The 15,041-nt window shown below is 34.1% G+C and overlaps 1 protein-coding gene and 1 pseudogene across 2 annotated transcripts in view; one reads left to right on the forward strand and one right to left on the reverse strand.

Annotated features, from left to right (window-relative positions):
- Positions 1-581: 581 nt before the first annotated feature.
- Positions 582-15,041, reverse strand: part of SAMTOR (S-adenosylmethionine sensor upstream of mTORC1) — an 87,194-nt gene continuing 72,734 nt past the window's right edge. Inside the window, exon 5 of the mRNA XM_082846158.1 lies at positions 582-3,751. Coding sequence (XP_082702284.1) covers positions 3,122-3,751 — 630 coding nt within the window. The 3' untranslated portion in view covers positions 582-3,121. The remainder of the gene's footprint in view (positions 3,752-15,041) is intronic.
- LOC309966369 (protein-L-histidine N-pros-methyltransferase-like) lies at positions 4,632-5,576 on the forward strand (annotated as a pseudogene). The gene has a single exon. The product of its transcript is annotated as a protein-L-histidine N-pros-methyltransferase-like (transcript).

The following is a 15,041-nucleotide window of genomic DNA, read 5'->3' on the forward strand; positions in this document are numbered from 1 at the left end:
TAGGCAATCATTCCTAGATACAGATGTTAACTCCATGTAGAATGCTTGTCGTCTTCATTAGATCGTAAGTTCCAATGAAAGCAGGGGACTGTGAACACACCAAGCCCTGCTGTTTCCCCAGCATATTGCACTTGGTAGAATTCAAATATCTGTTTAATGAATAAAGAACCCTTTCACATTATGAGAAAGCCATCTGCTGCCCTAAAATAACTGATATACTTAGGTAAATTATCTTGGATGTAATTAACTTTCAAGAAAAGCAGGGTATGACATAGTTGACATATAATGAACTAGAATTTGTTGTTTGTTGTCCTTGTTCGTCGGTAAATAGCATGATAATGGATAAGTCACTTGAGCTCTCTGGATCTCAGTGAATGAATTTATGAAATTAAGGGACTGGACTAGATGAAACCAGATAGAAAATTCTAAGTCATTTAAGTTTTAAATTGCTTCCCAATTCTGAAATCACTTAGTGAGATTAGGTCAAGACCACAAAACTTTCAGTTCGTAAATAACAGACAAGTAATATTAGAAAATTTAAAATTTTTAATAAATGTGCTTTGTTCACAAAATGTGAAAAAATACAACAAACACAAACATACATTTTCAGGTAAGCCACCTCCCACCACTTGGCAACTACCATATAAACCACTTGATCTATTCATAATCCTGAAGAAACCAAGCAAATGATCATTTGTTTTTGAAACATCAAATTATTTTGGAGAATACTGTTGTGAATGTGACAGGAGGCCCCTTAACTTCTTCATATCCAAACAAAATCATTCTCAAGAGTACCCATACAGTATTAAAGGCTCTAATAACTTCTTGTGTCATTACATATATAATCTGGCACCAAGCCACATGACTGCTTATATTTTAACATTTATATGTTGAATTGGCTTTGGTGGAATACGTATTAGTTTAAATCCTGCGCCAACCTAATTTTGAAGATGAATTTACAGTAGTAACAAACGAGATTTATAAATCCAAACAAATTTATACTAAGTGAGAGTATAGGTTTTTATAAAGAGATTTTTCTTTAAAGTACTACTTAAAATACATCATGCACACTTTGGAGCATAAGCAGAATCAACATCTGTAAACAATCAGAAGAATTTATAGCACCAACATTTTAGCTGTAACACATGGGCTAACTCCAAGGTCATATATCAATACTTACACCAGCCTCTCAAAAGCACTGTTTTCATTTACTTTCAAAGCGCTTTTGTTTGGTATGTTGCTTTTCTTTGCCTTTAAGATAGCATTTAGCCAAATCACAGAAAACGGACCGTATGGTAAAGGAGGTACTAACAACACACATTTTTCTATGTTACCCTGAACACAGTGTTTTTTTTCTTCTTTTGGGCGAGTTACAAGACTTGACCTGTAGTTCTTAATTGGAAAGAAAGTCCTAATTATTCCTTATTATTAAGTAATCTTATGCTATTGAAAGTAAACGAAAAACTTCAAGTTACTTCTGGCATATTTGAGCAACCAATATTTATTGCATTTACTCAACTGACTTTTAGGTTAATTACAGTCTTGTTACTTTCATTAATTTAGAATGTGAAATTTAATTTCAAATATTGGGTGTACACACTCAACCATTTATATCTTAAAGGGTAAATTTTTTATTTCTAAGTAAAGTTTGACATTCAGAGTTAACTACAGCAATTCACAATAAGCACAAAAACACTTTTATCAGAGTAAAGAAGTTCAGTTTATGAATTTAGGATCAACTATTGAAAATGCAAATTTCCTTTAAAAACGCACACACACAACATTAACCATGAAATCTGAAACTGTGATATTTCAGTGCAAAAACCTCAGTATGAGGTAATTTTAATGTAATAACCACTTGAAAAAAAATCCACACAGTGGCACTCTTAAAAATGATAGTTTACATGACAATTGCTGGCTGACAAGACAATGTGGACTAAATGTTCTTAGCCATTTAAACTAATCTTGTCTTGTTGGACATATATTTCTCCTTAATCATTTGCTTCTGATTCAGAAACACAGAAAGGCATTTATCAATGTGGAAAGGGAAAATTCCCACAGCCAACTAATGGTTTATATATTCAAAGAAAAATTTCTGCTAGGATTTAGATAGAAATTAGAATACCGAAACGTCAAAACCATTTTATGAGATTACCAGCAGAGGGTTAATTTAAAATTTTTCTATATAATTCCAGACTTGTAGTGCAGCACCTCCTAATGGAAAGGTGAGGACCCTATTAAGGTTGGTCTAGGTAGAACATAAGCTCTCTTACAAGTGCAAACCCTTTCACATATGTGTTTCGGGTCAGTATTGAGTATTATATTGTTCCTTGCTTAAATAGAAAATTTTGTAAATGAAACCTAAATGTAAAAAAGTAAAAGTGAATTCTCACCGTTAAATATACTTTACACCAAGGCCCAAATCAACAAGAAAGATATGAAAACTCTATTTTGGCAATGGTGTTTACTGTACTATGCTAATCAAATTAGAATACACACTTTGGGGGAAATATCTCCCCAATGTCTGATGCTGCCAAATGAGCAAGCAAGAAAGAATAAGAATTATCAATTCCAAAAAGTTTGGGGAATGTTCAATCATCAGACAAAACTGAGCCAAAATGGCTTTCTATAACAGGTAACAATTTAGTTAGAAAAAAGAATAAGTGCATCACAAAACTACTAAACCAATCTATCTCTGTCACATTTAACTTGTGAGTCATCAAAGTGCAATCTACAGCTTTCTACATATCTTAGTTTCTCATTGCAATGGTTTAAAGTCAACACTGAAAAGATGAAAATAAGAAAAATACATAGCAAATTATGCTTCATTTTTCACAATAGCACTAAAGAGAAAAAGGTACCTTTCTATAATATCTTAGTGCTAAATGCTAAAATAACAGTGGTTTCTGCTATGACAGGAGTCACTCTGCATGAAACTTTAAGCTTTCTATATAAGAATAAATTTTAAAATCCAGAAGTAGAAAAAAATAGCAAACTCTGTAAACCTTTGCATTTCTTCTATGCAAAGCAGGTTTTAAGTACTGAGTTCATGTTAGTATTTCTGATTAGTGTAAGCAATTAAGTTTAGGAGTCTGGACTGAAAGGGCCTTTTGCTTTTATATTAACTTAAAAGTAATATGGGATCTTCTAGCTCATAGAAAGGAATAGAGCTGGATTGACTTTCTCCAGAATCTGAGTCGTATGGAGCATCAGGGAGCTCTGTGAAACCATATGCTAGCTGTTCATCTTCTATATCTGATCGAACGTAGCAGGAAGGGTTAGAATATTCCTCATCTTCTATACTGTTGAAATCTTGAGGAATATATAACATCCCTGGGTAGTTCCTACTAACCAAGTCACTTGTGGTTTTTAGGGAGGTTTTTCTAAATGCCATCAGATGCATATGTGAAAATTTTGAATACTTGAAACGTTTAAAGCCCAGGGACTCTATAGCAATCTTCCAGCTTTTCATCATCATAGCGTGACGGTTCTGATGGGAGGAATCAGGTGTGATGATAAGCAATAAACCATTTAACACTAACAGTTCATGGGCTTTCTTGCAGCAAATCCATCGCTGGTAAGGTGATGGAAAATAGGAAAGAAGGAGAGAGAAAACAACCACATGGAAAAGTTCTCCAGGAAGAGAATCAATAGGGTTTTTTAGCTGCTTCAAAAAGGCATCTATAGCATCCTGTGCAAGCTGGAGTGGTTGCTGAAGCTGCAAATTCAGGAAGTCACATTTATACACACTCTGCAGAAAGGGAAAAACAAGGCATGTTAAGAATTTTAAGATCACCTCCACCTAATTACATAAATTTTAAACCAAGCTATTTCATAGCATTTCTATATAATTCAAGCTTTAATTATGTACCTTTCCCTTATAAATATTCCACTTGCACAGACTTATTCAACCAAAACTTTTACTCAGAAAAATCTCAGAGTAATTAAACCCAAAGAATTTCTAGTCATTATTAAAAAAAAATATTTGAGTAACAATTAATTAAAAATTAGAAATAATGTTTAAGTATATATTTTTTAAAAATAATAAGGGTTTATTTGAAATTTTATTTGGGTAAGAGCCTACAGGGATGATTTATTTCTAAACTTAGTCATATTTATATTCACTTAAACATTTATAGTTACCAAAAATCAGGTTTACATAAAAATAACTTTAAACAAGAAATACCATGAAATAAAGATGAATCAAAGAAGTCAAAGAGGATAATGAAAGCAGTTATAAATGTGTAAAAGCAAAATACCAGAACTGTTAAGGTCATGAAAAACCTCTTTTCAACCATTAACTTTAACCATCTCAAAAGTAATTTTAATAATATATTGATTCTATTAAAAAGCTAATCTCCGGCTTGAAACAAACTATGTATTAAATTAATTAACTGAGTCAAATGACCATGAGATACACTGCAAGTAAAGAAATAAACAGCACTGTATCATTTGCTGAATATTAAAACTCTATGGAGACCCTCCGCCTCTGCCCTGAAGGGTCTGGATGGGCGAGTTTGGCGCGATGGCTCGATCCTGGGCGGCAGCGGCGGCGGCGGCTGGAGGCGGCAGCGCGTCCTCCTCCCTGCCCCGGCACCGGCGGTGACCGGAGCGAGTGGCCGCGGCCCCCGATGAGACTGCTCGCGGGCTGGCTGTCTGAGCCCGGCGTCCGTGTGGCTGGCGCGGAGGATGTGGACCCTGCGGAGCCCGCTCACCCGCTCGCTGTACGTAAACATGACGAGCGGACCAGGGTGGGCTGGCGGCAGCCGAAGGCAGCAGGAAGAACCACCAGTGGTTTGTGTGCAACAGAGAGAAACTATGCGAATCACTCCAGGCTTTGTTCAGAGTTACCTTGATCAAGTAACACAGACCTAAACAACAACACTGAGAAATCGGGCTGGCTATTTATCCAATTATATCACTCTTTTGTGTCATCTGTTTTTAGCCAGTTTATGTTTAGAACATCTATCAATGGGTTGCTAGGAAGAGGCTCAATGTTTGTGTTTTCACCAGATCAGTTTCAGAGACTGCTTAAAATTAATCCACACTGGAAAACCCACAGATTTCTTGATTTAGTTGCTGGAGATGAAGAAGTCACAAAAATCATGAGCCCTCATTTTGAAGAAATTTATGCCACTGAGCTGTCTGAAACTGTACTATGGCAGCTTCAGAAGAAGAAATACAGAGTGCTTGGTAAAAATGAATGGCAGAATACAGGGTTCCAGTATGATATCATCAGCTGCTTGAATTTGCTGGACCGCTGTGATCAGCCCCTGACTTTGTTAAAAGATATCAGAAGCGTCTTGGAGCCAACTAGAGGCAGGGTCATCCTTGGTCTGGTCTTACCTTTTCATCCCTATGTGGAAAACATAGATGGCAAGTGGGATAAACCATCAGAAATTTTGAAAATCAAGGGATAGAACTGGGAAGAACAAGTGAATATTCTGCCTGAAGTTTTCAGAAAAGCTGGTTTTGTTATCGAAGTTTTCACCAGACTGCCATACCTGTGTGAAGGTGATATGTATAAAGACTACTACGTTCTGGATGACGCTGTCTTTGTTCTCAAACCAGTATAAACATGTGGAGGTTGAAGTCTTCAGAGTCTACCCCAAGAATGTATGCTCCGGAAGAGGGTCTGTGTTCTCAATTTTGTGAAGGGAGGACATTTGGGGGCTGCCATTCTAAATATCATGCAGGAATTTTAAAAGCCAAAATACTAATTATTTCTTTGTAGTGTGTAAAAAATGTTTTTGAAAAACAAAACCCCAATTCTTTGAGGATTTTTATTAACTCTTTACTCAGTAATGCAGGTCACACTCCGATTATGGGAGATATATGTATTTTTTTGAATTTTATTTATTTTTTATACAGCAGGTTCTTATTAGTTATCCATTTTATACATATTAGTGTATATATGTCAATCCCAATCTCCCAATTCATCACAGCACTCCCCGCCCCCGGCCACTTTCCCCCCTTGGTGTCCACATGTTTGTTCTCTACATCTGTGTCTCTATTTCTGCCCTGCAAACCGGTTCACCTGGAAGATATTTTTTTTATACTTAATTGCAGTAGGGACTCATTCTCAGGCAAAGCAACAGTCATGACTTCACATGGAACCAATAAATATGGATTGTCTTTAGTAAAATGAAGACTGGCAATAAAGTTGTCCATCCAGTTGCAAATACTGGTTACAGGATATAGCCACTGATACTCTTTTATGTTTAGAAATTCTATCATTATTCAAAAAATGTTTTTAATCATGCTAATAAACTTTTTTGGAGATGGAAAAAAAAAGCAAACTCTGTGGAAATAATCCAGAATAAGAAAGCAGTTTTAAAATTAGATAAAAATTAGTTACCCTTATATACAACAATAGTTAATTAATTATCAAAGATATGAGCTAATACCTTAGTCCCTCAATTCTGTTAGTGTGTAGACAAGCTGGTCACATAAGCATCTGGACTATCTATTAGGAAATGCGACACAAAGTTCTACTACGTGGAACTACGCGGAAAAAGATTTTCTTCTTCCTTTTGCTCCTTTTGGGGCAGGGGGATAGCTTTATTGAAGTATAACTGATGTACAACCTGAAGTATAACTGACACACAAACATTTAAAGTGCACACTTTGGTAAGTTTTAACATTTATACACTCATGAAACCACTACTACAATCAAATTAATGAATAGATCCAACACCTGCCAAAGTTTTCCTGTGCCCCTTATATAATCCCTTCCTTGTACCCTCCCTGTTCTTCCCCTGCCACTAGGCAATCTTTGATGTGACTTCTATCTCTATAGATCAATGGGTATTTTCTAGAATTTTATGTAAGTGGAATAATACAGAATAATGTACTATTTTCATACAGCACAATTATTTTCAGATTAATCCATTTTTTTGCTTGTATTGATAGTTTATTCCTTTTTAATTGCTGAGGTAGGCTACTATATTAAGATATACCATACTTCGTTTATCCATATACCTTTCATAGATAACTTGGTTGTTTCCAGTTTTTGGCTATTACAACTAGAGCTGCTATGAGCATTCCTGTTTGTCTTTGAATGAACATGTTTCATTTGTCTTGGGCAACTACTGAGGAAAGGGGTGGCTGGATCATACAGTTCGTGCATGTTTAACTTTTAAAGAAACTTCAAACTATTTTCAAAAGCACTTATACTGAGTTTTACATTTCTACCAGGAGTTTATTGCAGTTCCAGTTCCTCCAAATCCTCATCAACACTTGGAATGGCCAGGCTTTTAAATTTTAATCATAGTCACAGGTGTGTAGTAGTATATTGAAGTTTTAATTTGGATTTTCCTAATGAGTAGTAATGTTTACCTAAGTATCTTCTTTGGTGAAGTGTTTGTTCAATTTTTTTGCGTAGTGAAAAATAATTGGGTTGTTTTAAATGTTAAAAACCTATTTTCTTATTGAATTTTGAGAGTTCTTTATTCTTCATTCAAGTCCTTAATCTGATATATAACTTGAAAATATTTCTCTCAGATTATGGCTTGTCTTTTCATTATTTTAACAATGTCTTCTTTTTTTATTGAAATATGGTTAATTTATAATATTAGTTTCAGGTATACAGCCCAGAGATTCAGTATTTTTAGAGATTATACTCCATTAAAAGTTATTATGAAATGGCTATATTCCAGAGTGCTGTACAATATATCCTTGTTGCTTATCCATTTTATACACAGTAGTTTGTATCTATTAATCACATACTCCTATCTTGCCCTTCTTCCCTTCCCTCTTCCCGACTGGTAACACTAGTTTGTTTTCTATATCTGTGAGTCTGTTTCTGTTTTACTATACATTCATTTGTTTTATCTTTTAGATTCCACATATAAGTGATATCATATAGTATTTATCTTTGTCTGACTTATTTTACTAAGCATAATATTCTCTAGTTCCAACCATGTTTTTGCAAATGGCAGAAATTTCATTCTTTTTTATGGCAGAGTAAGGTTCCATTGTGTGTGTATGTATGTGTATATACCTGTGTGTATGTATATATATGTGTATGTATTTTCTTTATCCATCCGTTGATGACACTTAGGTTGCTTTCTTATCTCAGCTATTGTAAATAACGCTGCAATGAAAACAAGGGTGCATTTATCTTTTTGAATTACTGTTTTCATTTTCTTCTAATATATACCCAGGAGTAAAACTGCTGGATCATATGGTTATCTATTTTTAGTTTATTGAAGAACCTCTATATTATTTTCCTTAGTAGCTGCACCAATTTACATTCCCACCAACAGTGTACAAGGGTTCCCTTTTCTCCACATCCTCTCCAACATTTGTTATTTGCAGACTTTGAGGACAGCCATTCTGAGGTATAAGGTGATATCTCATTGTTGTTTTGATTTGCATTTCTCTAAATTAGCAGTGTTGAGCATCTTTTCATGTTCCTATTAGCCATCTGTATGTCTTCTTTGGAAAAATGTCTATTCATGTGTTCAGCCCATTTTTCGACTGGGTTGTTTGTTCTGTTGATATTGAATTGTATGAGTTGTTTATATATTTTGATATTAACCCCTTGTCAGTCATATCATTTGCAAATATCTCCTCCCATTCTGTGGGTTGTCTTTTTGTATTGTCAATGGTTTCCTTAGCTGTGCAAAAGATTTTAAGTTTAATTAGGTCACATTTGTTTATTACTGCTTTTATTTCTTTTGCCCTAGGAGACAGATCTGAAAAAATATTGTTACAATTTATGTCAGTGTTCTGCCTATGTTCTCTTCCAGGAGTTTTATGGTATCATGTCTTATGTTTAAGTCTTTAAGCCATTTTGAGTTTATTTTTGTGCATGGTGTGAGGGCATGTTCTAACTTCATTGGCTTACATTCAGCTGTCCAATCTTACCAGCACCACTTGCTGAAGAGACTGTCTTTTGCCCATTTTATATTCTTGTCTCCTTTGTCATAGATTAATTGACCATAGGTGTGTGGGTTTATTTCTGGGCTCTCTATTTTGTTCCATTGATCTATGTGTCTGTTTTTGTGCCAGTACCATGCTGTTTTGAATACTGTAGCTTTGTAGTATAGTCTAAAGCCAGGGAGCGTGATATCTCCAGTTTTGTTTTTGTTTCTTTTTTCAAGACTGCTTTGGCAACTTGGGGTCTTTTGTGATACTATATGAATTTTAGGATTAATTGTTTTAGTTCTGTGAAAAAGGTCATGGGTATTTTGATATGGATTGCATTAAATCTGTAGTTTGCTTTGGGTAGTATGGCCCTTTTAACAACCTTAATTCTTCCAATACAAGAGCACAGGATATACTTCCAAGTTTATGTGTCATCTTCAATTTCCTTCATCAATTTTTTATAGTTTTCAAAGTATAGGTCTTTCACCTCCTTGGTTGAGTATATTCCTAGGTATTTTATTCCTTTTGATGTGATTTTTAAATGGGACTTTTTTTTTTTACTTTCACTTTCCAATAGTTCATTACTAGTGTATGGAAAAGCATAAGATTTCTGTATATTAACCTTATATCCTGCAACTTTACTAAATTCATTTATTAGTTCTAATAGTTTTTTGGTGGAGACTTCAGAGTTTTCTATATAAACTATCATGTCATCTGCAAGTAATGACAGTTTTACTTCTTCCCTTTCAACTTGGATGCATTTTATTTCCTTTTCTTGCCTGACTGCTGTGGCTAGGACTTCCACTACTATGATAAATAGAAGTGTGAGAGCGGGCGTCCTTGTCTAGTAACTGAATTTAGAGGAAAGGCTTTTAGCTATTCACAGTTGAGTATGAAGTTAGCTGTGGGTTTGTCATAAATGGTCTTTATTATGTTGAGAAATGTTCCCTCTATACCAACTATGATGACAGTTTTTATCATGAATGGATGTTAAATTTTGTTAGATGCTTTTTGTGTCTATTGAGATGATCATGTGACTTTTATCCTTTTGTTAATGTGGTGTATCACATTAATTTGCAAATATTGAAACATCTTTGCATCCCTGGACTATATCCCACTTGATGATATTGTATGATCTTTTTAATGTATTGTTGTTGGATTTGGTTAGTTAATATTTTGTTGAGGATTTTTGCATCTATTTTCATCAAAGATATTGGCCTGCAATTTTCTTTTCTGTAGTATCTTTGCTGTTTTTGGTATCAAGCTAATGGTGGCTTGTAGAATGAATTTCGGAGTGTTCTGTCCTTTTCAATATTATGGGCTAGTTTGAAGAGGAAAGATATTAGCTCTTCTTTGTATGTTTGGCAGAATTCCTCTGTGAAGCTATCCAGTCCTGGACTTTTGTTTGCTGGGCGTTCTTTTAAATCACAAATTCAGTTAAACTACCAGTGATCAGTCTGTTCAAATTGTGTTTATTCTTGATTCAGTCTTGGCAGGTTGTATGTTTCTAGAAATTTATCCATTTCTTCTAGATTGTCCAATTTGTTGGCATATAACTGTTCATAGTATTATTATTATTATTTTTTGGTATCTCTGTGGTATCAGTTGTTATTTCTCCTCTTTCATTTCTTATTTTGTTAATTTGGGTTCTCTTTTTTTTTTGGGTGACCCTAGCTAAAAGTTTATCAGTTTTGTTTGTCTTCTCAAAAACCAGCTCTTGGTTTCATTGATCTTTTCCATTATTTTTGGTGGTCTCTATTTCATTTATTTCCTCTCTGATCTTTATGATTTCCTTCCTCCTGCTGACTTTGGGCTTTGTTCTTCATTTTCTAATTCCTTTAGGTGGTCCACGATTAGGTTGTTTGAGATTTTTTTTCTTGAGGAAGGCCTGTATTGTGATAAACTTCCCTCTTAGAATTGCTTTTGCATCCAACAGATTTTGGGAAGTTGTGTTTCCGTTTCCATTTGTCTTGAGGTATTTTCTGATTTCCTCTTAGATTTCTTAATTGAACCATTGTTTTTTTTAGTAGCATGTTGTTTTAGTCTCCCCGTTTGTTCTTTTCCCATTTTTCTTCCTGTAACTGATTTCTAGTGTCATACTGTTGTGGCTGGAAAAAATGCTTGATAGAATTTCTATTCTCTTAAATTTGTTGAGACTCGTTTTGTGGCCTAGCATGTGATCGATCCTAGAGAACATTACACATGCACTTGAAAAGAATGTGTATTTTGCTGTTTCGTGATGGAATGTCCAGTAGATATCTATTAAGTCCAACTGGTCCATTCTGTCATTTAAGACCACTGTTACCTTATTTTTTTCCTATCTGGGTGATCTGTCCATTGATGTCAGTAAGGTGTTAAATTCCCCTACTATTATTGTATTCTTGTCAATTTCTCCCTTTATGTCTGTTAGTTATTTGCTTTATATATTTAGGTGCCCTTGTGTTGGATGTATATATGTTAATGAGTGTAAAACTTCTTATAGTGATCCCTTTATCATTATATAATGCCTTTCTTTGTCTTTTGTTATACACTGTTAAATTCTATTTTGTCTAATATAAGTATTGCTACCCCCACTTTCTTGTCATTGTATGAAATATCTTTTCCATCCCCTCACTTTCATTCTGTGTGTATCTTTAGCTCTGAAGTGAGTCTCTTATAGGTAGCATATAGATGGGTCTTGTTTTTTAGGCCAATCAACCACTCTATGTCTTTTGATAGGAACATTTAGTGTATTGGCATTAAACTGATTATAGATAGGTATGTACTTATTGCCATTTTATTACTTGTTTTCTGGCTGTTTTTGTAGCTTTGTTCTTTTCTTCTTTTGTTTCTTCCCTTGTGGTTTGATGAACTTTCTTTAGTAGTAAGCTTGTGTTCCTTTCTTTTTAATTTTTGTCTATCTATTTTAAGTTTTTTTATTTATACCACAGTGTTCATATGTATTGACCTATAATATAAATACTTATTTTGAACTTACAGTCATTTAAGTTCAAACACATTCTAAAAGATCTACATTTTTAATTCCCTTCCCATTTGTGTTTTGACGTCATATTTTACATCTGCATGATTCTCCCTTAACTGTTTATTGCAGTTACAGTTGCTTTCACAATTGATTCTCTGTCTTTACTATATATTTGCCTTTCCTAGTGGGATCTTCCCTTTCCTATAGATCCTTACTTCTTTCCACTTAGAGAAGAGCCTTTAACATTTCTTTTAGGGTAGGCTTAGTACTGATAAACTATTTTTTGCTTCTCTGGGAAGTTCTTTATCTCACTTTCTATTCTTTTTCTTTTCTTTTAAAAATTTTTTAATACAGCAGGTTCTTATTGCTTTCTATTCTAAATAATCGTTTTGCTGGGTATCCTAGTTTGTAGGTTTTCCCTTTCAGCATTTTGAATATATCATGCCACTCCCTTCTGGCCTGCAAAATTTCTGCAGAGAAATCAGCTGATGGCCTTACAGGAATTCCCTTGTATATGACTCTTTGTTTTTCTCTTGCTGTCTTTAAATTCTCTCTTTAAATTTGCCATTTCTATTATGATATGTCTTGATATGGGTCTGTTTGGGTTCATCTTTTTGGGACCCTCTGTGCTTCCTGTACCTGGATATGAGTTTTTTCTCTTTCAGGTCTGGGAAGTTTCCAGCCATAATTTTCTCAAATACATTTTTGATCCTCTTCTCTCTTCTCCCTCTGGGACCCCTACAAGGGGTTTAGCCCTATTTGTGGACTCTCTGTTATATTTCATTGATAATCTTGACACTAATACCACACTGTTTTCATTACTATAACTTTAAAATAAATTTTGAAACTCTCCAACACTATCCTTTTAAAAAGTTGTTATTCTAGGACCTTTGGATTTCCACACAGATTTTAGAATACATTTTTCAATTTCTACAAAAACACCTGCTAGAATTTTTATCAGGATTGCACTGAATCTATAGATCAATTTTGGGAAAATTGATGTGTTAAAGATTTTGAGTTTTTCCACCAATAAACACAGTATATATCTCTACTCATTTAGGTCTTCTTTACTTTCTCTTAATAATTTATAGTTTTCAATATACAGGTTTGCCATATATTTGTCAGCTTTATATTTCATATAAATATATGTTCATATATTAAATACTTCATATTTCTGATGCTATTATAAATGGTACTATTTTTAATTTCTAGTTGATTGTGGCTAGTACATATGAATTGATTTTTATATGTTAATCTTATATCTTGCAACCTTGTTAAACTCACTTACTGGTTCTAGTAGCTTCTCTGTAGATTCCACAGAATAATGTAACAGATGATCAATGTCATCTGTGAACAAAGACAGTTTTACATCTTATTTTCCAATTTGGATGCCTATCATTGCTTTTTCTTGCTTTCCTGCACTGGTAAAAACCTTTAGAGAATGCTGAATAGAGATGGTGAGAGTAACCTTATCTTGTTCTTTTTGCAGTTTTTATTGGAAAAACATTTTTCTTTCACTATTAAGTATGATGTTAGCTGTAGGTTTCTTTTTTAGTGTATTACTGTGATGAAAAGAATAAGTGGGTTTTTTTTATGGTATATGTAATTTTATTTTTAACCATTTTAAAACTGAAGTATAGTTAATTTACAATGTTGTGTTAGTTTCAGGTGTACAGCAAAGTGATTCATTTATATATATATTCTTCAGATTCTTTTCCATTATAGATTATTGCAAGACACTGAGTAGAGTTCCTTGTGCTATACAGTAGGTCTTCGTTGTTTATTTTCTATATAGTAATGTGTATATGTTAATCCCAAACTCCTAACTTATCTCGCCACCAAACCCGTCCCCCACTATCCCGTTTGGTAACCATACATTTGTATTCTGTCTGTGAGTCTGTTTCTGTTGTGTAAATAAGTTCACTTGTATCATTATTTTTAAAGATTCTACATATAAGTGATACCCTATGCTATTTATCTTTCTCTGTCTGACTTCATTTACTATGATAATCTCTAGGTCTAACCATTTTGCCACAAATGGCATTATTTCATTCTTTGTTATGGCTGAGTAATATTCCATTGTGTATACATACCACATCTTCTTTATCCATTCATCTGTTGATGGACAGTTAGGTTGCTTCCATGTCTTGGCTATTGTAAATAGTGCTGCTATGAACACTGGGGTGCATGTATCTTTTCAAATTGGAGTTTTCTCCAGATATATGCCCAGGAGTGGGATTGCAGGATCATATGGTAACTCTATTTTTAGTTTTTTAAGGAACCTCTATACTGTTCTCCATAGTGGCTGCACCAATTTACATTCCCATCAACAGTGTAAGTGGGTTCCTTTTTCTCCACACCCTCTCCAATATTTATTATTTGTAGACTTTTTAATGATGGTCATTCTGACTGTTGTGACGTGATGCCTCACTGTAGTTTTGATTTGCATTTCTCTAATACTTAGTGATACTGATCATCTTTTCATGTGCCTGTTGGCCATTCATATCTTCTTTGAAGAAACGTCTATTTAGGTCTCTTGCCCATTTTTTGACTGAGTTGTTTTTTTGATAATAAGCTGTATGAGCTGTTTGTATATTTTGGAGATTAATCCCTTATTGGTAGCATTGTTTGCAAATATTTTCTCCCAGTCTGTAGGTTGTGTCTTTTTGTTTTGTTGATGGTCTCCTTTGCTGTGCAGAAGCTTTTAAGTTTAATTAGGTCCCATTTGTTTATTTTTGTTTTTATTTCCATTACTCTAGGAGATGGATCAAAAAACAAATATTGTTGCGATTTATGTCAGAGTGTTCTGCCTGTGTTTTCCTCTAGGTGTTTTATAGTATCTGGTCTTATATTTAGGTCTTTAATCCATTTTCAGTAGATTTTTGTATAGGTGTTATAGATTATTTTTTTTAACATTAAACCAATCTTATACTCCTAGAATAAATCAAACTTAGCCATGATGTATTATCCCTTTTGAAATACTGTTCGGTTCAATATGCTAGAATTTTGTAGACAACTTTTCTATGTTTATGATGGATATGGTCTATAAGTTGTTGTTGTTTTTGTTCTGTAATGTCTCTGATTTTGGTATTGGGGTAATGGCCTCATAGAATAAGTTGGGAAGTGAAGCCATTTGAGCCTGGAATTTTCTTTGTGGGAAAGTTTTTAACTGCCAATTCAAATTTCTTTAATACATTTAGGGCTACTG

Source organism: Leucopleurus acutus (assembly GCF_964270905.1).
Source record: "Leucopleurus acutus genome assembly, chromosome: 9".
NCBI lineage: Eukaryota > Metazoa > Chordata > Mammalia > Artiodactyla > Delphinidae > Leucopleurus > Leucopleurus acutus.